This window comes from Benincasa hispida, chromosome 3, assembly GCF_027475165.1.
Source record: "Benincasa hispida cultivar pf3 chromosome 3, pf3_genome.v1.1, whole genome shotgun sequence".
Taxonomy (NCBI): domain Eukaryota; kingdom Viridiplantae; phylum Streptophyta; class Magnoliopsida; order Cucurbitales; family Cucurbitaceae; genus Benincasa; species Benincasa hispida.
Genome location: NC_143480.1, coordinates 9,127,925 through 9,149,336, shown reverse-complemented (window position 1 = coordinate 9,149,336; position 21,412 = coordinate 9,127,925). Strand labels below are relative to the sequence as shown.

General features: G+C 34.2%; 2 protein-coding genes across 7 annotated transcripts; both read right to left on the bottom strand.

The window, feature by feature from the left end:
- Positions 1–6,325: 6,325 nt before the first annotated feature.
- Positions 6,326–12,040, bottom strand: LOC120074673 (MLO-like protein 12). Of its 3 annotated transcripts, XM_039027881.2 has the most exons (15): positions 11,349–12,040; positions 11,226–11,283; positions 10,948–11,111; positions 10,760–10,876; positions 9,447–9,507; positions 9,194–9,282; positions 9,012–9,086; positions 8,833–8,921; positions 8,667–8,716; positions 8,516–8,556; positions 8,255–8,428; positions 8,134–8,169; positions 7,883–8,011; positions 6,681–7,102; positions 6,326–6,468 (listed from the first exon to the last, which is right to left on the bottom strand). In XM_039027881.2, exons 1-15 carry the CDS (start codon positions 11,454–11,456, stop codon positions 6,465–6,467), a joined length of 1,617 nt encoding a protein of 538 aa, XP_038883809.1. In that variant the 5' UTR covers positions 11,457–12,040; the 3' UTR covers positions 6,326–6,464. The 3 variants fall into 3 exon arrangements, with proteins under 3 accessions (XP_038883809.1, XP_090167769.1, XP_038883810.1); XM_090311643.1 differs by lacking the exon at positions 6,326–6,468 and having other exon boundaries at positions 6,522–7,102; XM_039027882.2 differs by lacking the exon at positions 6,326–6,468 and having other exon boundaries at positions 6,522–7,102; positions 10,838–10,876; positions 11,349–12,011.
- A 2,499-nt stretch (positions 12,041–14,539) lies between these two features.
- Positions 14,540–20,222, bottom strand: ETT (Transcriptional factor B3 family protein / auxin-responsive factor AUX/IAA-like protein). 4 transcript variants are annotated; one of them, XM_090311642.1, is made up of 11 exons: positions 18,953–20,222; positions 18,693–18,749; positions 18,125–18,304; positions 17,884–17,968; positions 17,665–17,755; positions 17,420–17,584; positions 17,164–17,283; positions 17,003–17,078; positions 16,178–16,337; positions 15,174–16,087; positions 14,540–14,905 (listed from the first exon to the last, which is right to left on the bottom strand). In XM_090311642.1, exons 1-11 carry the CDS (start codon positions 19,250–19,252, stop codon positions 14,861–14,863), a joined length of 2,193 nt encoding a protein of 730 aa, XP_090167768.1. In that variant the 5' UTR covers positions 19,253–20,222; the 3' UTR covers positions 14,540–14,860. The 4 variants fall into 4 exon arrangements, with proteins under 4 accessions (XP_090167768.1, XP_038882085.1, XP_038882084.1 ...); XM_039026157.2 differs by having other exon boundaries at positions 18,693–18,752; positions 18,953–19,929; XM_039026156.2 differs by having other exon boundaries at positions 14,892–16,087; positions 18,953–20,175.
- Positions 20,223–21,412: the final 1,190 nt, after the last annotated feature.

Sequence of the window (21,412 nt, the reverse complement as noted above, 5' to 3'; positions counted from 1 at the left end):
AGGGACCCGTGATCGTGCCATATGGGACATGTAAATCACTTCCACTCAGTTTATGTTTTCAAGCTATTTAAAAGTTTTGATTTGAAACTCAATGTTGGTCAAAATTTTATTTGTTTAAATTTTTTTTTCTTCATTATTTTAGGGGCCTCGAACAAAGGTTTTATTTATTTTTTATTTATTATTGAAAACTATCTTTATTATTTTAATGAAATTTATTTTCTTCAATGGTCAAAATGTTTTGAATGTAAGTGTGTAATTATGAGTAACGACCCTTATCAGAGTACTCAAAAGGTTGGGTCGTTACACTTCCACCTCAAACTCCACTAGCATGTAAACTTTAGGTGTCAAGCCTTGGAAGTGTCACTTTAAAGTCCACTTAGTTAGTAGGAAAATCCAACAATTGGATTTTTCCACTAACTAATTTTTATTAAAAAAAAACGAAATACAAGTTTTAAATTTTGGAAATTATTTAATCAAAACAATTTTAATTGAATAAAATAAACAAATTTAATATCACATATTAAATTGTCTTTGACACCTAGCTTTGATTAATCACATTAATCAAGTTTAAAAAATACTTTCATGTTAATGATCAAGTATACTTTAAAAAATAATTAATTAATAAATTATATTATATCTCATATAAAATACAATTTTCTCTAAAGCCCGAATTTGAACATTTCATATTCTTACTTCACCTAGTTCTTCAATTTTGTCCGTATTGAGTTAGCAAGGAGACCCGATGGACCTACAGATCATGAGCTCCAACGATTTGAGACTAACCGGTCAAACTCTTTAATCTAGCTAATCAACATTCGTTAACTAACAGGACTGTCCACTATAGCCTGTAGATACACTCCCCTCACTGTAGATATATTATGTGTTCATTTGATATAACCGTCATCAATAAGTTGATCCTTCACAGGTTGTTCATAACCTTAGCTAGGTCAAATACCAAAATACCCTTGAGTTACATCTTTTCGCCATAAGTACCAATGTCTCTCTAATGAACAATTGATTTAGGATCATAATCACTAATTCTATTCCCTCTCAAGCAAACGATGGGATCTTTATTCAAGACCCAGGATCATCCCTCAAGGGAACAACCTTTCTACCATCACTAAAATGGGTAAAAGTGAATTTCATCTTGCAAATTCTATGTCCCCAGCCATCTACTCGGTCTTATCCCTAAAATGGGAGGCATATTGAGCAGCGATGTTGAGCTTACTCTCATCTATGCAGATCAAAGGACAATCGCGAATGAACAGAAGTTCATAGACAACTCAGGATTTAGATCAAGTTATCTAGGTCATCAAGAAGTAAAATTAATCAGTATTAACAGTAAACGATGTTAATAAATAACAGTGATTATTTTGTGGTTTTTCTTACACAATCTCATCGTGTAGAACACCTCTGCTCACATGTCTGTACATGAACGAACTGATCACATCATTTATGACACTTTACAACATTTGTAATAATCATAAAGCGGGTCGTATTCAATAGTATCTCCAAAAATAGGTACCCAACCTAATCCAAGTACTATAGACTGTTTAGACGATTTTACTCAAACTTGATCGAGTTTATGTCTCTACATAAAGTCCAAGTATTAGATTTAGGGTTATTAAACAATCAACAACACTTGTCTGAATAAACTTCATATATGTTTACTGTTTACAATACTACGAGTTTTAGAACATACAACCCAATAAACTCCCACTTGGACTAAAACTCCTAGTGGATTACAAAAAGTTGAGTGTTGTGAGGGGAAACTAAATACAATAAACTAGAGCATTCCACACCCAAAATTTCTCCCACTTACCCTATGTATTCTACCTGTAGTTCTAAACTCTTCAGGTGACCCTCGAAAATCTTAGCTAGAAGGACCTTTGTAAACGGATCAACAATATTTTCCTCAAACTCTATTTGTCTCATAAACGTCTCCTCTTAGCACAATCTCTCTTATGAGATGATATTTACGCTCAATATGTTTTCCACGCTTATGGCTTCTAGGTTCTTTGGAGTTTGCTATTGCCCCACTGTTATCGCAATACAAAGTGATTGGCAGATGCATGTCTAGAACAACTTCCAGATCATTGAGAAACTTCCTAAGCCATACTACTTCATTGGTTGCTTCACAAGTAGCAACATATTCTGCTTCCATTATGGAGTGTGCAATGTAGCTCTGCTTAATACTTCTCCATACTACTGCTCCTCCATTTAGAGTGAACACTTATCCCGAAGTAGATCTCCTAGAGTCTATATCGATCTGAAAATCGGAGTCAGTATAACCCTAAGGATCAAATCCTTATTTCCATATACGAGCACGTAGTTCCTTATTCTCCTAAGATACTCGAGGATATTCTTAACAGCAGTCTAATATTCATAATCAGGATTGGACTGATACCTACTGACAATCCCTACTGCAAAGCATATGTCTGGATGAGTACATAACACTACATACATCAGACTTCCGACTGCTAATGCATAGGGAACCCATCTCATATCCTCAACTTCTTGAAGTGTCTTAGGACAATGTTCCTTTGACAAATGTATTCCATTCCTAAAAGGTAAAAGACCTCTTTTGGAATCTTGCATCTTAAACCTAAACAACACCTTGTCTATATAAGATGTTTGAAACATAGTTATCGTTCTGTTCTTTCTGTTTCGAACTATTTGAATCCTAAGAATATACTGTGCCTCTCCCAGATCTTTCATCTAAAATTGGGTTGTTAGCCAAATATAATTGTCAGTTAGGTATCCTACATTATTCCCAATAAGTAGGATATCATCTACATACAAAATTAGAAATGCTATAGTGGAGTTGATGATCTTTTTATATACACACGGTTCATCAACGTTCTATTTAAAGCCATAAGATTTGACCGCAGTATCAAATCTTATATTCTAGGATCTGGATGTCTGATTCAATCCATAAATAGATCTCTTCAGTTTGCAAACTTTTTGCTCCTGACCCGTTTCAATGAACTCTTCTGGTTGGACCATATAAATACTCTCTTCAAGATCTCAATTTAGAAAGGCAGTCTTGACATCCATTTGTCAAATTTTACAATTATAAAAAATGGCAATGGACAAGAGTATCTTGATTGATTTTATCATAGCAACAGGTGATAAGGTTTCTTCATAGTCCACCCCCTTAATCTGGGTATAACCTTTGCTACTAACCGGGCTTTATAGGTTTGTACCTTTCCCGTATGGTCTCTTTTACGCTTGTAGATCCACTTATAATCAATAAGTCTTACCTCATCAGGTTTATCTACAAGTTCCCAGACTAAATTAAAGTACATAGACTCTATTTCAAGGTCCATCGCTTTGATCCATTGATCTCAATCAACATCATCCATTGCCTATTTATATGTTAATGGATCCTCTAAGCCATCATCAGGTATGTTGACTTTGGTTTTAGTTAAACCCATATAGCGGTCAGGCTGTCTCACAACCCTCCCACTACGTCGAGGCTTTCTCAACTCTTGGGTAGGATGTAATGGACCAGACATCCTTGATCTATCTACAACTCTTGTTAATGAGCAAGGCTGATCAACAACTTTTGTTGATTCATCTATAATATTATTTGAAATCTCTTCTAATAATAGTTCACTGCAGGGATTATGATCTCGAATGTGGTCTTCCTCTAGGAATGTGGCATTTTTCGATACAATTACCTTATCATCCTGAGGACCATGAAACTAACCACCTCTTGTTCCTTTAGGGTAACGTACAAACAGGCATAATTTTGAACGATGTTCCAATATTTTAGGATTTTGCACCAACACATATGTCAGGCAACCCCAGATCCGGAAATAGTGTAAACTAGCTTTATGTCCTGTCCATAACTCATAGGGTGTTTTTGAAACACTCTTAGAGGGAACATAATTCAAAATGTAAGTTGCAGTCTCTACTACATACCCCCAGAACGAGTTAGGCAACCGAGCATAACTCATCATGGACCAAACCATGTCTAACAAGGTTCTATTTCTCCGTTTAGATACACCGTTCTGCTGAGATATTCCCGGTGCAGAGAGTTGTGACTGAATTCCGTGTTCTATCATATAGTCCTGGAATTTCAAGTCCAAATACTTTAATAGATTTACTTAATTGGTTTTCAACCTCGGTCTTAAATTCCTTAAACTTTTCAAGAGCTTCATACTTAAAATGAATTAGGTAAATATAATCGTACTTTAAATAATCATTTATAAAGTTAATGAAATATTCATAACCTCCCCATGCGTTAACACTCATTAGTCCACAAAAGTCCGAATGCATGAGCTCTAAGGTTCTCCTTAAGTGACTAGAAGTCCGATATGTTCCCACGGAAGAGCAACTTGCAGACTGTCTTACCAAACCTCTCACATATCCACAATACTCATACCTCCGAAACAAACCCGGTCTAGTAGATCTAACCCATTGTTTAAAGGGGGATATTAAGGATAATGAGGAAGATGATGACGAGGTACTCAAATGGTGATTCGCCATCCAAGCTGGCCATTACCTGGAACTGGATATGGATAGAATTATCTGGAATTATTCCTCTACACATTATGTTGAAGCCTTTCCAGCACAGTCGTACACGTATTGGATTAGGGCACAATTTGTTCTCTTTTACCTGTATATATATATATATATATATGCAATTGTATCATTCATTCATTTCATTGAGAAATACAGAAATATAGAAATCATACTAAGGAATTTCTCAACTCTCATAGTCTCACCACTCTCTAATTTTCATTTCTTATTCTGAAACACGCCTAATGTTTGTCATATTGTTTGTTGTTGGTGATACTTGCAAGATAAAAAAAAATCGACTAAAATGACATTAAACACTACAAGATTCCAAAACTAAAGAATTTAATCCCCCTTGGGAACTCATCCTTGTCGTGGCCTAGAACTCGTAATCGTCATGCTATCGCTTAGAAGCTAGAATAGTCAATGAATTAAAATATATATATATATATATTAATCTTCGATAATAAGAGACAAATATATTATTTATAAAGCATCCGACAAAGTGTAAAATCTATAAACATTACTAAGGAATCAATTAATTAAATCTATTGTTCAAAAGGCCTATTGATTCTTCCTTCGGACCTCCAATGGAGTAAAACCATTTTAAGTGTATGTCTTTTAAATTTCCTCTACATAGTCCGACATCTGAGATCCAGTACGCTCGTGATGTTCAGATAGTTAGCATCTTGAATTGGGGCACCAAAAACACACCCATTATTATCCATAACCCGCAATGAGAAGACCCATATAAGCAATAAATATGAATTCCAGTTTTGGGAAAAGCATAATTTGCTACTCTTATGCACTTGAAAACTTGCTGGGGAAGTGTAAAAGGGCTTGAAGACTAACATGCCTACCAACAAGATCAACTAAGTAATTCAATAATTCAAAATAATCTTCCACTCAGTTTTTTTTCTAGAACAAAGAAGCAAGATCGATCTATCTAATCATTGTAACAACAAAAGAAAACACCAACGTAGTTAGCCAATTTGTAGAAGAAGCAGGGAAAAAGGACAACATGAAAAACTTATAAATAACATATTCAAATTACATGCCACAAGTAATCCAAAAGCCCCAAATTATTGATGGAAGAAAACAAAGAAACTTAAGTTTACTAAAATTCCATTAATTCGAAGATATAACTACACAAAAAAAATGGAGTAGGAAAAAAGAGATTTACCAAGATGATTAGGGTATTTTTCATCGACGACTTTAGAATCTTTATCATCGGGGTAATTACCATTGTCATCGTTGTCAGTTGGGTAATGCCATCACTGTTGTCATTGCAATTCGAAGTCGTCGTCGTCGTTTGATTTACCCTGCCATCTAAAGTTCCCATCGCACGCAAGAGGGAAGACTGTGAATCTGACGATTTCCTTTTCTTTCTTTTTATGATTTCTTTTCATTAGAGGTAATTTGGATATTTCATATGTTCATTCGTCCCATAACTCTTTATTTTGAAAATTCATCCTAAATCTCTTTAATTCCTCTAAATTTATCCTATTTTTGGCAATTTTCTTTTAATCATTCATTTCAATATAACATGTTTCTTTAGAGAGTATTCTCTCATTTTAAAGAATGAATTTTTCTTATTTAGCCATGGATTTGACCTAAACTGCTGCATTAATTAGTATTAGAACTCTTAGATAATGTTCTCGGGAGGAAGCCAACCCATAGATGGCGGTCGAAGATAAGCATATCAACGGTGGGCTGTGGGACTTACTTCTCCAAGGTATGTTCAAGTGACCATAAATCAAAAAATTAATTTGATAATTAACGAAAAGTTAAGCCAACGAGAAAAAAAAGTTAATCAAAAGGTATATTAACCAAAAGTTGGCTACATTTTTAATCCAGGTGAACATAAATTTGGTAATTAACCATTTACCTCTCCGAGAGCTACTAGAGGCTAGAGCCGGGCCGGCCACCTTTGAATTAATTTACCTACGATAATTATGGTTTTTCACACAAATGAGAAGGAAATATATCGATCTAAATTTACAAAAGGGCAAAATTTATTCAAAATATTGGGAATATAATGTACAAATATATATATAATATAATACAAATAAAGTAACCAACTTCTAGAAATAACAAAAGGAAGAAGGAAAAAAAAAAAACAGTAAGATTTTAAGTTGGAAAAGAAAATGTATTACATTGCATGTCTTGAAGAATTACGGTGTATTTTGGTAGCCCAGTCAAAGGCAACCAATGAGGTGGCCTTGTGATCCGCTTCCGCTTCGTCAAGTGGTTTTTTGCCTTTTATTTTATCCTCATCGCCACTGACTGAAACAGCAGCCGAACAAGTGTTATTATTATAATGTTTATTGGGTCCTGCCCCTTGTAAACGACCATAATAATCCACTGATGACATTGGCGCCGCCTCAAGTCTGAAAGACGGCGGCGAATCAACGCCGGCGTCAACCGATACCCGCGGTGGCGACTGCGAGAAGTTGTAGTCGCAGTCATGGCGGCCTCTTCGCCTTCGAGCAACCTTTTTCTTCGCTCTCCCTTTCCATCTTCTCAGCCCTTCAACTACCCCCTCCGTGAACACCGTTTTCTTCATCGAACTTCCCATCTTTTTTAACAAAACATTTTTATAAATAAGTGAATACCATTTTTACTATAGCCTTTGCATAAATTTATTGATGAATTTTCTTTAAAAAAATAAACAAATAATTATTTTCAAATAAACAAAAATAAACCAATTTATTTATAAATATAGAAAAATGTCACTATCGACATCTTATCATAGTCTATCACTAATAAGCAGTTACATTTTCCTATGCATGGAAATATTTTTCAGCAGATTTATCATCTAAGACAGTTATCCTAGAAAATCGTATAGTTTAATAAATGATAAATATTTGGATGCTTCATGGGTTGCACCTATCTCTAATGTAGTCCAGTTAGTTTTCTAGCTCCCTTTCACCTCACCGTTTCGCTCCTGTCATGCAGTAGCCCAAAGAGGCCGAACGGTCTTTCTTTAATAAAAAAGATTTTTTTTTTTTTATTTTGTCTATGTGCATATAAAAAACAAGGAGTATGGGATTAGGTGTAGGCTAGGTTGCACCTAATCATTGCTCTTAATAAATTTTTCAGTGTTGTAATCATGTCCAAAAATTTAAAAAAATAATGTATCTCCGTGTGTACAGTGTTGTACTCATGTCAAGTATTTGTGTATGTACTTCATAGATCGATTGATTTACTTTAAAGCAACCTTGACTAAATTGCTTGACCTCATCTATCCCTCCATTCTAAATTTATTTAAATGTATAATAGAATTAACCCTTTAGCGTCAACATCATGCATTCAAATTTTGATTAAAATATGTTTAAGAATGATTTTAGTAACTTGCCTGAGCAACCAGTGCATAGAGAGGCAGAGTGACATAACCACAAATGAACTGCACCAGCACCCCCACCGCAACTCCTATTACCAAATCTCCTATCTCTCTTTGAAAGCACGATCTCAGCCCGAATTTCAACTGTAAATATTAAGTTAATTTATTAATTAATTACCAAACCCCTCTAATTAATCTTAAATAATTACATTAATCTTCCAAGAAAATTAAGCTAACATACTTAGTACTTAATACTTAGTACTTACCCACGCCCATGAAAAGAATGCTAATTGAAAAGAATTCTGCAAAAGTAGACAACAAAACATTTCTCAATGTTTCATAAATAGTTAAAACTTTGGAGAAAACATTGATTATTATTATTATTGCCTGGAAGAAAATGAAGTGTATGAAATAGAGAAGCAACTTGGGCCGGCCCAACCAAAAATAATGGTCACTGGGCCTAACAAGCAGAGTTCCTCGTACGACATGAGACTTCTCATGGCTGTCCAAACACATCTCTGTCATGATGCCTTGTAACTTTGTCCCAACCAACAAAAGCATCTGAAAAGTTCATCCAAAAATATCATTCTAATTCAAATTCAAACCCTAAGAAAGGTATCTAAAAAAGTTCAATACTATTTCTCTTACTAATAATGGAATAAAGGGAAGCCATAGATAGCTGTGGAACCCTGCATCAAATTGAACGATGGACTCTTATAATTAGCTTCTTGCACTGTAAAAAAAAAAATCAATTTTCTTGTTTGGAAGAGAGTAAAAAAGAGAAGATTTTGAGTGTTACCATGTGCACTGAAGAATATGAAGATCACAGAAAAGACCCAAACCCACCAACTACAAGAAGTAAAAACCACCCATTAAAATTAGTAATATTTCAAGGATATTCACATAAAGGGTAAGGCCATTTATTACAGTTTTCTTCAGGCTTTAATTCATTGATTCTCATTCACCTGATTCCCACAACCACACTGAAATCATTATCTAGAGCTCTTGTTATGTACTTTTGGAAGTCAAAGCTGGTTCCTTCTCCAAGATGGGCCTGTCATTCCACAAAAACTCTAAATCAATAATTTAATTTTCAGAGATTAGAGATCCAAATTGCTTGATTTAACATCAATAATCTAATTACCGCAATGAAACCATGTCTAAGAGTGAGATAATCAGCTGCGGAGACAGATTCATAAAATTGTCTAAGAAAACAGGCCTACATTTCAAAAAGAAAAAAAAAAATTAAAATTACATTTCCTTTTTTTGGATTTAATGTCGGAAGAAAGATGATTAATAGATTAATTAAAAGAAGAAGAAGGATACCGGCCAACGAAGAATGTGATGGTCACTCCAGAATTTGAGATGCCTCTTTCCAAAGGATGTTTGACGAGCAAATTGAAATCTTCTTGGATCTAGTAAGTAATTAGTTCATTAATTATTGTCCCACACAAATGGAAAAGAAAAAACAATATAATTGTCATTTGTCAATGGAGGATGGTCCACAGCTGCCATTTTTCTTCTCTCAATTTGTAGCTAAATTTTGTAAAACACCCAACAGCATTAATTATATATTTACCAGTTGTAAATTGATATTCCAACGTTCTTGTTTTTGCTTCCCAAGACTGCCATCGCCTCATCTGCAATACAAAACAACGGTACGTTTTTAAAGAAGATTATTGAGGATGGTGAAGTCTTATCTGTAAAGATATGGAAAGTCTTCTCACGAGTTTGCCCAAAAGAAATTTATGTAAAATTGTTATTCCGCTACACGTAACTTTCTCATCTCATCATTCATCAACGCTATTTTCTTCCGCAGTTTCAATGGCCTATCAAAATATCGCTTTCTTTCTTTTCTTTCTTTTAATCATCTTTCCCATTATTTATTTTCTGCTAAATACTTTGTTTTTTTATACCAACTTTTTTTTTTCTCTAACTACGAGTGGAAATGTGAGAAAATTTGACTCTTTGGTCAAACTAAATTAAATTGTAATTATCTTTAGTTTAATAGATTGAATTTTTTTGGTTAAATAATAATTAATATATATATCCCTTTTAACTATGAGGTTCGTTTCATTTATACCTTAAACTTTCAAAAATTTTATTTTGAACTAGAAGTTTGTTTCAAAACAACCATGGAAGTCTTTTGCCTTTAAATTTATAAACAAAAAAATTTGTCCCTACTTGTTGGTTTTTTGTGAAAAAATCAACCCAAACGGGAAGTAAATTTGGAAGGTAGGTTAAGGGAAAAAATTCATCAACAAAAGAATAGATCAAAACTGAGGGCTTGAAGTTCAAAGGAAATTGACGAGAAATAACATTGTAGGGACTTAAATACAAGATCTCCTTGGATCATCCGTTTTGATATCATCTTAAATCACCGATTGACCTAAAAATTTAAGCTAATCGATGAAGGCAACAGATACTATGTATGTTTAGTCTTTTTATGGATGTGTTTAGATTTATTCACATGAGTTAAAACAAACTTCTTTTGCCTATAAATCTAAGGGTAAAAGTCTATTGAGGTTGTTTTGAATCGAACCATAATCTGGGGTTAAAATTTTCTTATCAATCCAGAATATTTTTTTATTATATATTAAAAAAACCGTTTTCTTCATATAAGCTAAATATATGTTTAAAATAAATTGTATTTAAGACAAAAACTTCTCAACCATTTAATAAATTTGCCCAAACTTACAAATTTCAAGAAAAAAGACCAAACTTATTTTTGTCAAATTCATATTCAAATATATAATTTACAACTTCATTGGTGGCACATAAGATTACTTTATCTCAAAATTAGTGTAAGGTAAAATTAAAGGGTGGAAATTGCAAGACTTAGATGGTTGTTATTATTGTTTTCGTTTGTTTGTAATAACAAAAATGGGTTACCTTGGCAATTCCAAGACTGTAGGTCAGCAGACTGGAGAAGATATGAACAAAGGCTAAACAAATTATCAAATACTTAACTTGCTTTGCACCGTCTCTAGACAGCAATGAAGCTTTCCCCTAATCAACCAAATAATTTAAAATAAGATTAGGATTTTTAAATAAATGATTAGGCTTAATTAGTTAATTACCTGTGAATCACACTTGGGTTCTTCCATGAAGTAACTGGAATTGAAGTTCATAGAGTGACGACAGGGCAGAAATTTTTTATTCAAACTCTTAGGAATGCAAATGTTAGCAATTCCTTTCTCGCTCACCGTCAATAACAGCGATACAAATCCCAAAAGCATCAATTCTACACAAATTCATCCAAAATACAAAACACCCACCACATAAAAATTTGAACTTCTTTTAAAAATTTATACATATATATGTACAGAGAAAAGGTAATTAGTTTGTAATTTTTGACCTGATTTGATATTGTCAAGAGCCTGCCTGAGGGATTTCCTTCTCTTGATGCTGAAAAACTGGAAACCAGAACTCGTCGGAATGAAACAACAATAATAGAATAGCGGTGATGGTTCGTACGTACCCGTTTGACAAGGAAGTGAAGCAGAAATTCGGTGGAAATTGAAATGAGAATCAACAAAAAACAGACTGTGGCCACTGCCCATGTGGGGGTTCGTTCCAGACTCGCCATCTTTTGTTTCTTCTATGCTCTGTTCTCTCACAAATCTTACGAACCACGACGCCTAAATGAAGAGATTGGACTGGGTTTTAATGCTCAAGCGATGCATTATGCAAGAAAATCCACAATAATCCCCATCACTTTTACTCCTACTATCATCTCATTTCACACAAAATTATAAGGTTTATGTTATAATATTTTAATGTGACTTTTATTTGTTAGTTCGGTTGTATCCATTCTTTCGTCGTGCTAACTTATATCATGTTTGGGAGTCATTTTAAAATTATTAAAATTATTTTTGTCAATTTCAAAATTACTTTTATCAACTTTTATGTATGCGTCAAAAATATATTTGGAGTAATAATCATTAAAGAAAAATGGAGTTCTTACCTTTTAAGAAAATTTTTTTAAAAAAAAATGTTGAGAGACTAACCTTACCTTGTAATTAATATAGTTATTTATTAATTAATTGAATAATGTGAAAAAGAATGATTATTAAGAAAGAAAGAAAGAGAAAAAATGGATGACGTGAAGAAAAGAAATAGGAAAGAAAATGAAAGGTGGCTTGTGGAATACTGAAGGGAAAGAGGTAAGGTAGCGATTTGAACGGGGCGTTCAGCGTTTTTTTTGGTACGGACTACGGAGTCTAATAATCATAGGAAGGACTTGTAAGTTGCAAATTTTAAGTTGTAACCCCAAATAATCGCTTTTATTTGAATTACACCCCTATTTCCATTTTTCTCTCACTTCCTTTTCTATAAGTCATAACATCCCTTTCTTCATTTATTTTTCTGCTTTCAAACTTTGTTTTATTCTCTTTCTTTTTTTTCTTTCTTTGACAATATGGATACGCGAATGAAACCTCCGACTATTAGAGAGACTAAATTTATCTTGTCTTCTATAATTAATATTTTTAAACTATTTTGCATAATATGTTTTTTTTTTCTTTAAAAACAAATTTCACTACGGAAATAACATGTAAAGAAAGTGCACAATTTTTAATTAGTTTTTCAATTTGACACAACTTTTTAGGGACATTTGCCAAAAGGGCAAAATAAGTTACACTAATTGTCCTTGTTTGTAAAAGTGCCAAAAATAAAGTCCAACCCATGCATAAAAAATGTAACATGTTGCATATGTTCTCAATATACACTTGATACACTTTATCGATATGCTTGATCGTGATGCACTTCATCGATATACATTGTTGAAATTTCTTGAATCTGTTTGTTGGCGCTTCGAACAATTTAGTACGGGAGTCTCGTTGTTTTTTATGTAATTTTGAAAACGTTCTCTCAAATAATATTGTTGTCCCTCTGTCTTTGGACGTAGCTAACACACGGTTAGTGAACCACTATATCTATGTGTCGATCTTCCCTACTTTACGTTCCTTTTTGTGTTCTTTAATTGTCGATTTCGCAACATACATGATATATTTGTCAATCTTGCACTTGTTTATATGATTGATAAACTTGATATATCTGACTGATATACTTGATAATAATGCACTTTACTGATAAACTGTTGATAAATTAGTCAATCATTCATTTATTTATATAGCTGATAAACTTGACACACTTGATTGATATACTATATACTACTGATAAACTTAATAAATATGCATTTTTTTATAATGACGATACACTAATATACTATTGATACATTTAATTGATATATTATTTATAAACTTGATAATGATACATTCAAATGGGTTGATATATTTCATAATGATGCACTTAGATTTTTTTGTTAAAAAAAAAAAAATTGAACTTCTTCTTCGCATGCAACAGACCCCTCTCTCAAGATCTCTCTTTCACCAACCAGTACTCTTTTACACCATTTGCTACCAACCACTGCTCCACCTCCCTATCACTTACCTCCTTCGACATTTGCACATTCGATCACCCGATTGCCCTTCTCTCTCTCTTTCACTCTATCAATTGATTGCTCAAGGCAAAAATGGAATAACAAATCTAGATTTGAATTTTTTTTTCCATATTTATAAAATATCAAATATGGGTGACACACCTATAAAATAGCATATTCAAATTACCACCCATTTTAATTTCCAACTTTTTTTTTAGCTTTTTAATTTAAGTATACTTTAGTGATTAAAACACATTTTAATCTCTAAATTTAAAACTAACCGAACCAATTTAAAATAGAGAAAAATAATTCTTTAAAGAAAATAAAATCTCCAAGTATAAAAAGATTTTTCACTCCAAGATTCAGTCCCATCCCAAATGAGATGAGGCCATGTGATATTTTTCAAATAAGACCATAAAATATTTTATAACAAAGTCATAATTGTAAAATATCAAAACTTTTCGTATTATCTGATTGTTTCTCAAAAAAAAAATAATAAATAAATATAATAAAATACATGAAACTAAGAAAATGTCACAAAGCAACTATATAACATTGATATTTTATTTAAAAAGCATATTCTCTTGTGACCTTATAGAGCTCATACAACTGGAAGAGCTTTTCTGGGGACACAACTGTCACAGCAATGGTTAACAAAATTCTATATGGGATAACAACATTAGCAAAAATATTACATACATTTCACGAGTCTTAAAATATACGGTGGCCTCATTTTTTCAGTAGACAACAATTGTCCTAGTAACTTTAATCTCACATATAATTCATTTCTATCGATACTTAAGAGCAAACTCAAAATAAGTTTTAATTCATTTTGAATTCTAGGACCAAAGTAATGAAAATGAATTTCTTCCTTATTAATGCAACTTTTCCAATTTGGAACCCTAAACTTTAGGACCTATGATGGGTCACAACTCACACATGCTAAAGAAGTCACGAGTCTAACCAGAATATCAATATTCTGAAATTCAGGAAAAGAAAAAAAAAATGCAAAATGCAGAAATGATTCTTGATTCCTTTTTATATTTCATAGTCTATCCTTTTCAATGATTGAAGCATTTTAACTTTCCTTAAAAAGCTATAGCTAAATCTCTACCATACAATTAACATGTAGTAGTATTTCCAAATTTTATGTCTTTTCACGCCAACAAGTTTTGCCTCTAAAGTTTATGGCAACATTCATGGGTGAAAATCATAACATGACACACCCCTTCCATCATAATTTCTCCATAACTGGAATAACTTTTACTTAGCACCGTCAGTCTAAACATTAAACAATACACAAATTATAATCTGAGGTACAAGGTCAACAACAACAAATGGATATCATTACAATCAACACAAAACACCAGGTGTTCTTTTCGTTTGATAACTCAAACCAAATTGACGTCCTAAAACTAGAGGATTTCAAAGGTGTTCAACACCTGCACAAGCATTGTTTGTAATTCAAGACAACAAAAGTAAGCAGCAGTCTTTTTTTTTTTTTTTAAACCCCAAATGTTCTTTGCTGCCTCCAAATAAGTCAGACTCATTCAGTAGTAGGTACTGTAATTTGCAAAGTGGTACTGAAAAGCCCCCTGCATCACAATGCAGATCAGATTTATCAGGCTGTGACAAAGCTTTTTTCATTGGCTAATGCTTTCTTTTTTATCCAACCTTTCTTTCTTTGAAAAACAAAAACGATAATTAGAAGCTGAGTATCTACAATAGCCTGATTGCAGAGGAGACCTTTCAGAATTCAGGTATAAAATGTCTATGTCAAGTAGCGATCTTCCAAGATCCAATCATCGAATATGTTTATGCAAAATATATCGCCTCTACGGCACGGGCAGATAAGTTACTTACTTTGGTACAGTTGCTTCCAACCACCTTGCTCATCAGGGGAGACTTCAAAGGACATTGTACTCCAATATTGGACAATACAGTGGTTGTTCCTGCATTAATGGGATTTGTTGTTGGAGAACCCTTGTCTGTATTCCCAACATTTTTTTCCTCTGTCAATGAAAAACCAAACAATCTACAGCCAGCTTTGCAAGTTGAAGACAGATCTTTGCTGCCTGTAAACGCTGCCGATGCTATCGTTGTTGAAGGATGTGATAGGCCGAGCTGATTCTGCTCGCCCAAGGAAGTGGGACACATGCCTTGTTGGATGACTTCAGTATTCAAGCTTTGGTCGGTCATAAATGCTGTACCAGAATTAAGGGACGTACTTTTGTTCATAATCCTCTGTTCTGCGAAATTGCCATGGGTATGTGAAGTAAGGCTTTGAACAGGAACCAATGACTGCTGAAACATGAATACAGAAGATGGTGATGAGACTTGTACAGAAGGAATGGAAGACCGTGTGAGGAAATTTTCACATTGCATTGTTATGGGCCATCCGTCTTTAGTCCTAGACATTCGAATGCCATCGACAGGACCACGACCACCACTTACCTTGACTTCATTGGTGGCCACGGCCCTACCATAAAAGGGACTTGGAAATATTTCTTGACCTTGCAAGACCTTATGGTATTGGAAGGATTCATCAAACATGATACCCCGGGAGGAAGTTTCTGAGTTGATAAGTGGGTTTCTTGGACTATTTCTCATCAGAGCTATCCCAGAACCATGTAAACCAGGAAACAATCTCCTCTTTTCGGGTGGATTACGATTGTTCTCGTCACCGTCAGTAGGAGTACTGTAACCTAAAATTTCTTGACCTTGCAAGACCTTCTGGAACCTTAAAGATTCCCCAAAGTCTGATGCTCCAATCCCATCTGCAAGAAGCAACAGAAAGGGCAATGAATGGTAGGTGAGGGTGAGTGGTTAAGTTAAAATATGTTGTACACTATGAATGACAGACTCACTTGGAACTGGAAACTCTAGTTTTGTGGAAGAGAGCCCAATCCTGGTTCTCTTCAGACCAGGTGGAACCAAGTTGCTTGACAAAGAAACAGAACCAGAGGGCTCGATCTCCCAAGGGGAAACCCTGCCATGCCTGTTAGTTTCACCGTCATCCCACCTCACCTGAGAAGAAATCAGATTTGACCATATAAAGCAACAACATTGAACCTTTGCATATCAAAATTCATTAAAGAAAAAAAACCAGGAGCATGTAAAACCATAGTGAGAAATGCAAGGAATCCCACTTTTATAAGAACTGCAGAAACTTCAAAATAAACAAAATCAAATTACAGACTACATATTCACATTAATGAAGAAGTGATTTCTTGGCCTAAAGTGCTAAAAGCAAAGGCTGTCAAGCACCAGAAACCAATTAAATCCTTGTGGTGCCACGGATTAGACACAAGAAATCCCAAGTAAGCATTCAGTCATCCTCTTAATCCAAACATCTATTTATCTTTTCAACTAAGGTACAAAATCTTATCAATTTATATGTGGATAACTCAAATACAGAAAACCCAAGGCTAAACTTCTCTGAAGCCCAGATAATACTAGTAGATAAAAACATTATACTAGAACATTGAATGCATTTATCTCTGACAAAAAACAGCCTAAGAGAGCCTCAATTTCATTAGGCAGATGCGTTAGTAAACCATAGTAGACTGATACTCATTACAAACACTTACAGGGCGATAACCATTTGAATTCTAAAAAGCTCCAAAGAAAAATCTAATATATTTAAACTCGAATTTTTGTGTGTAAAAGGCAAACTTGTGAATGTTTCATACCAAAAGGGACCTCCACCTTGATCCTGGCCATCTAATAGGATCCACATCGCCAACTCCAGTTATATGTCCAGTGTGTCTGTGGATGGGAGTATGAAAAAACTATTAGTGAGGGTTCCAACACCATACTTCATTTGCAAAGCAGTAAACCGCTGATAGCACACCTTCTATCTGCAGCATCTTCGGTTTCAAAACTCAGCCTAAACCTCATTCCAACAGAGAAAGAATGGTTAATGCTCTTCAAGAACTTGTGAAAAGGCAAGACAAACTGTGAAGAGGTAGCCCTGCATTAACAAGCAATGATACAAAATCCATTACAATCATGCACGATGAAGGAATTCCATGTATCTCTATATTGTTTTGGTGAGAACTAAGAGAACAGTCTTTTAAATAAAATCAAATGGTTTAAGAATAAGATACCTGGGATTGTAGTATACGCTAAAGGAACTTTTCGTAGATATTGCATTAACCACATCCATGATACTACTAGCATTGAGCTGCTGACTGCAAATATTAGAAAAGGCCGAACCACTTTTAAGCTGTGCAGCTCTTCGAATTCCCAGTCTTAGTTCACCATCATTGCCCCTGTGAGTGAAATCGTATGATAATCATACACGAGGCATACGGTCATCTCAACTTAAAATTTTACCACAATTCCTAAATACCTAAGAAAAAGCACTGCATCTCCAGAAACAAGCCTTTTCTTATTCACAAAAGCACTCCATCCAGTGGTTAGCAAATGCCTTCTAGGCTGCCCTGCTCAAACCAGAAAGGGAACTCAGAAACAAATACTAGGGAAAACAAGCTACTGTAGTCAAGTAATCGCGCAAAAGGATTGGACTCTGAAAGTAAAGCACCAAATATCTGAGATTTCCATGTTATACCACGATATATGTGCCTGAACTTCCATTTTAGCCCAAGGAGATCCTTTGCTACAAGCTCTTGTGAAGGCCTCTGTTGGTTATAATCCTACAGAATCAATAAGGTTTGAGATCGTTAAATAATCAAAAGAGATAAGCATACAAGCATATTGAATAGGTTATAGATGTTAAAACAAAAAACGGTCGTAAACAATACAGGATGAAAAACAAAACAGAGAGATATATGCTTGAGCTTAACAAATACCAATGGCGGGAAGCAATCCTCAGCTGCACGTCTAGGGACGGAGAAGCCTCCATGAGTACTAGTATCAGAAGCGGTAAGGGTCTTACAGAACATGTGGGGTGTTGTAGTCTTCTCACCTTCTTCAACATCCTCCTCCTCACTGTCATTGTTCATCTCTTCCTGCATCTTATGCTCCATTTGCTGAAAAACAATAATGGCATTCAGAAACAGAACCTTCTCATCTGATTCAAAGGAGCAGAAAGTGCAGGAAGAAAATTAATTGCACATTACCAGAGAGAACAAAACTTGTAGCCTACTTATAAGAGATAAGACTTATATTGTGCAACAGAGTTGATCGAAGCTGAACACTAAAGGAAGGTTTAACTCGACCAACTACTAGTCTTCAGTCTTGTTAAGGGAGCTTCAAATATCATTTTTTTTTAACCAGAAGACACCCTCAAATGACATCAAAATCAACCCCTTCAAGCTTTTTTCTTTTTTTTTTTTTTTTTTGGGGGGGGGGGGGGGGAGAGCAGATATTTTCTCGGAATGCAAACGACACATAAAAATTGCGAAAAAAGAAACTCACCTCGTTTTCAGGAAACAACGAAACCTGAGCATAAACCTCGTCACTCCCAGGTTCAGCCTGCTTTAAAAGCACATTTCTCATACAGTAAGCGATTTAACAAAAACCCATTCAGCTTGAGGAAGTAAATTTCCATATATTGAAACACGTCCCAATTCAATTGCAAGAAATCAGACAGAATCAGGAAAATGGCATCAACAGATCATCAACACTGCACAAAACTCACACCCAGAAAAACAAAGAAGGAAACAAAATGGCCTTACATGAAGCTGAACATCAATGACGCGACAGAGGATGTGGGGAGGAAGATCACAAGGCGTAGCCGGAAATTCTTGCATCTGTTCGAAGTGACCCTGCGGCAAGTACACAACCAAACTCCCTTTCTTGGGCAAAGACGTGAGAGGACCAGCACAGGCATGCCATAACTCCAAGCAAATTGAGGAAGTAACAGAAGGAGAAGGAGAGGAGGTTAAAGCAGAAGCGGAGGAAGAAGAAACAGAAGAACCAGCAGAAGAGGGAGATTCATCTTCTTCAGTGGTATTAAGATCGATGAGAGCACCCATTTGAATGGTAGCCCTAGAAGAAAGAAGAGGAGGCGTGCAGCAATAGAAGTAGAAGAATAAGAAAGAAGTGGTTAAATAGAAGCCTGAAAAGACGAAGGGTTTCTGAGAGTTTCAGGAACGGAAGAAGAAAGAGTGCGAGGTAAGAAGAGGAGGAGCTCATGCCTGCATTTTTAGAAATGGGTGCACCTTCGCTAATGCTAAAAGAGGGTCTTTCACTCAGAAAACAACACAGACCAGACCCTTCTCTCTCTCTCTCTCTCTCTCTCTCTCTCTCTCACAAACACAAACACCTCTGTTTCTCTCGACCCCTTTTTCTCTCTTACACCCAAATTTCGTATATTTCTTTTCTTTTTGGAAATGGGTTTTGGGGAAAATCAAAATCAAATCAAGATTTGATGGGTTAATTTGAAAGAAAAGTAAGAAAAGAGATAGAAAAGAGAAATGGGGGGAAAGGAATTGATATAATTTTCACCTCCCTTTTTCTTTCTTTGTTTCTCTGTGTGGCTGTGCAGAGAGACTGAACTGGAGCAGTACTGCAGCCGCTGCAATACTGCGACTGCAAGGAGTGATGTATGGCAGAAAGACGAAGAAGAAGAGAGAGAGAGAGAGAGAGAAAAGAAAAAGAAAAGAAAAAAAAGAAAAAAGAAAAAGAAAGTAGGAGTAAGCATTGGTTAGTTAAATTCCACCATTATAATATCAGAAACTGAATAAACAGCGATTTGTGTACGGCTCGCCCGTATTTCCGGTGGGATGTCTATCCTGTCCCTTTCTACCTCCACAAATCTCTCTCATATCCTTCAATCTTCACTCTCTCTCTCTCTCTCTCTCCTCAAATTTTCATTCCATTTCTTAATCATTACTAATCAACTTCTACTCTCTCTTTCCCTCCCCTTAATCATCATCATTATTTTACATTCACAAGCTTCCCCTACATCCTCTCTCTTTCTTTCTTTCTTTCTATAGTTACAACTTGTTATTCAACCAGAGCATTTCGTGTGTAATTCATATTAACTCCTTAAACACTCATGTTTCTATTTCTAGTAGTCTTAATTTCTTTCTTTTTCTTTTAGGATAAGTCCTCTTAATTTTTATAGACTTCAAAATTTTATCTATTTCAACCTACTTCTATAGATATTAAAGTATTTATAAAATTAATAATTTAACATAATCCATTAACTTGAGTTTTTTAGTCTATCGGTAATTTAACAAAAAAAAAATCATGTGTTCAAATACTTATATCACTATTTATTCCTAAATCTACAGGAATGTTTTATAATGTTGATATAATTAATAATTTACCATATCCAATAAATTTAAGTTTTTGAATCAATTAATAATTTAACTCTCTATCAATACTAAGACATATTTTATTCTCAATCAAAAAGTTAAAATTTGAATTTCAACTTTTACTCAATGTTGGTTGAACTAAAAGAAGAAGAAAGGAAAAAATAACTATGTGAAATTATTATTCTTTTTTCCTACCTATTGGCTTGGTTGAATTTTAGAGGATACCATATTTAATTTTTTTTTTTTTCCCTTTTTTGAGTTCAAATTAAAAATAACTTGTAAAGTAGTATTCGTATTAATAAGCTTCTATTTTGTTTTGTTTGTAGCATATTTATTTTTAACCAATTTTTCAAGTGATGAAGTACAAAAGGTTTTTTTTTTTTAGTGTCTAAAAGAATGTTTCTTGTACGTCATGTTTTTTTATTCCTGATGGAAGGTTAATTTTATTTATATATAATTGATTAAAATTGTCGGATAATCTTCTCTCCCTCTTATATATATAGGGGTATAAAAGTAAATTTGAATAATTAATTTTCACATATTAAGGATGCAAATATGAAGGTTGGAGAATGAACAATCCATGTTTGAATAGCAATTGATGTTTTATCTAATGGAATATAATTAATCATTACATTTTTATTTTCTATTTACTAGAATTGTATAACATGTATATAACTTTCAAAGTACCAATTCATAAATTGGAATTTAATTTTCATTAAAAAAAAAAACCTTAGAATTTAATTTTCAGACCTTGTAGCTAGACCTATGTCATGTGTTATGATTTCCTTTGACAAAAAGCAATGGACTATATATAAATAGAGTAATCATTTCTATCCAATTAGGGGACAATATAATTAATTAGTGGTTGAGATA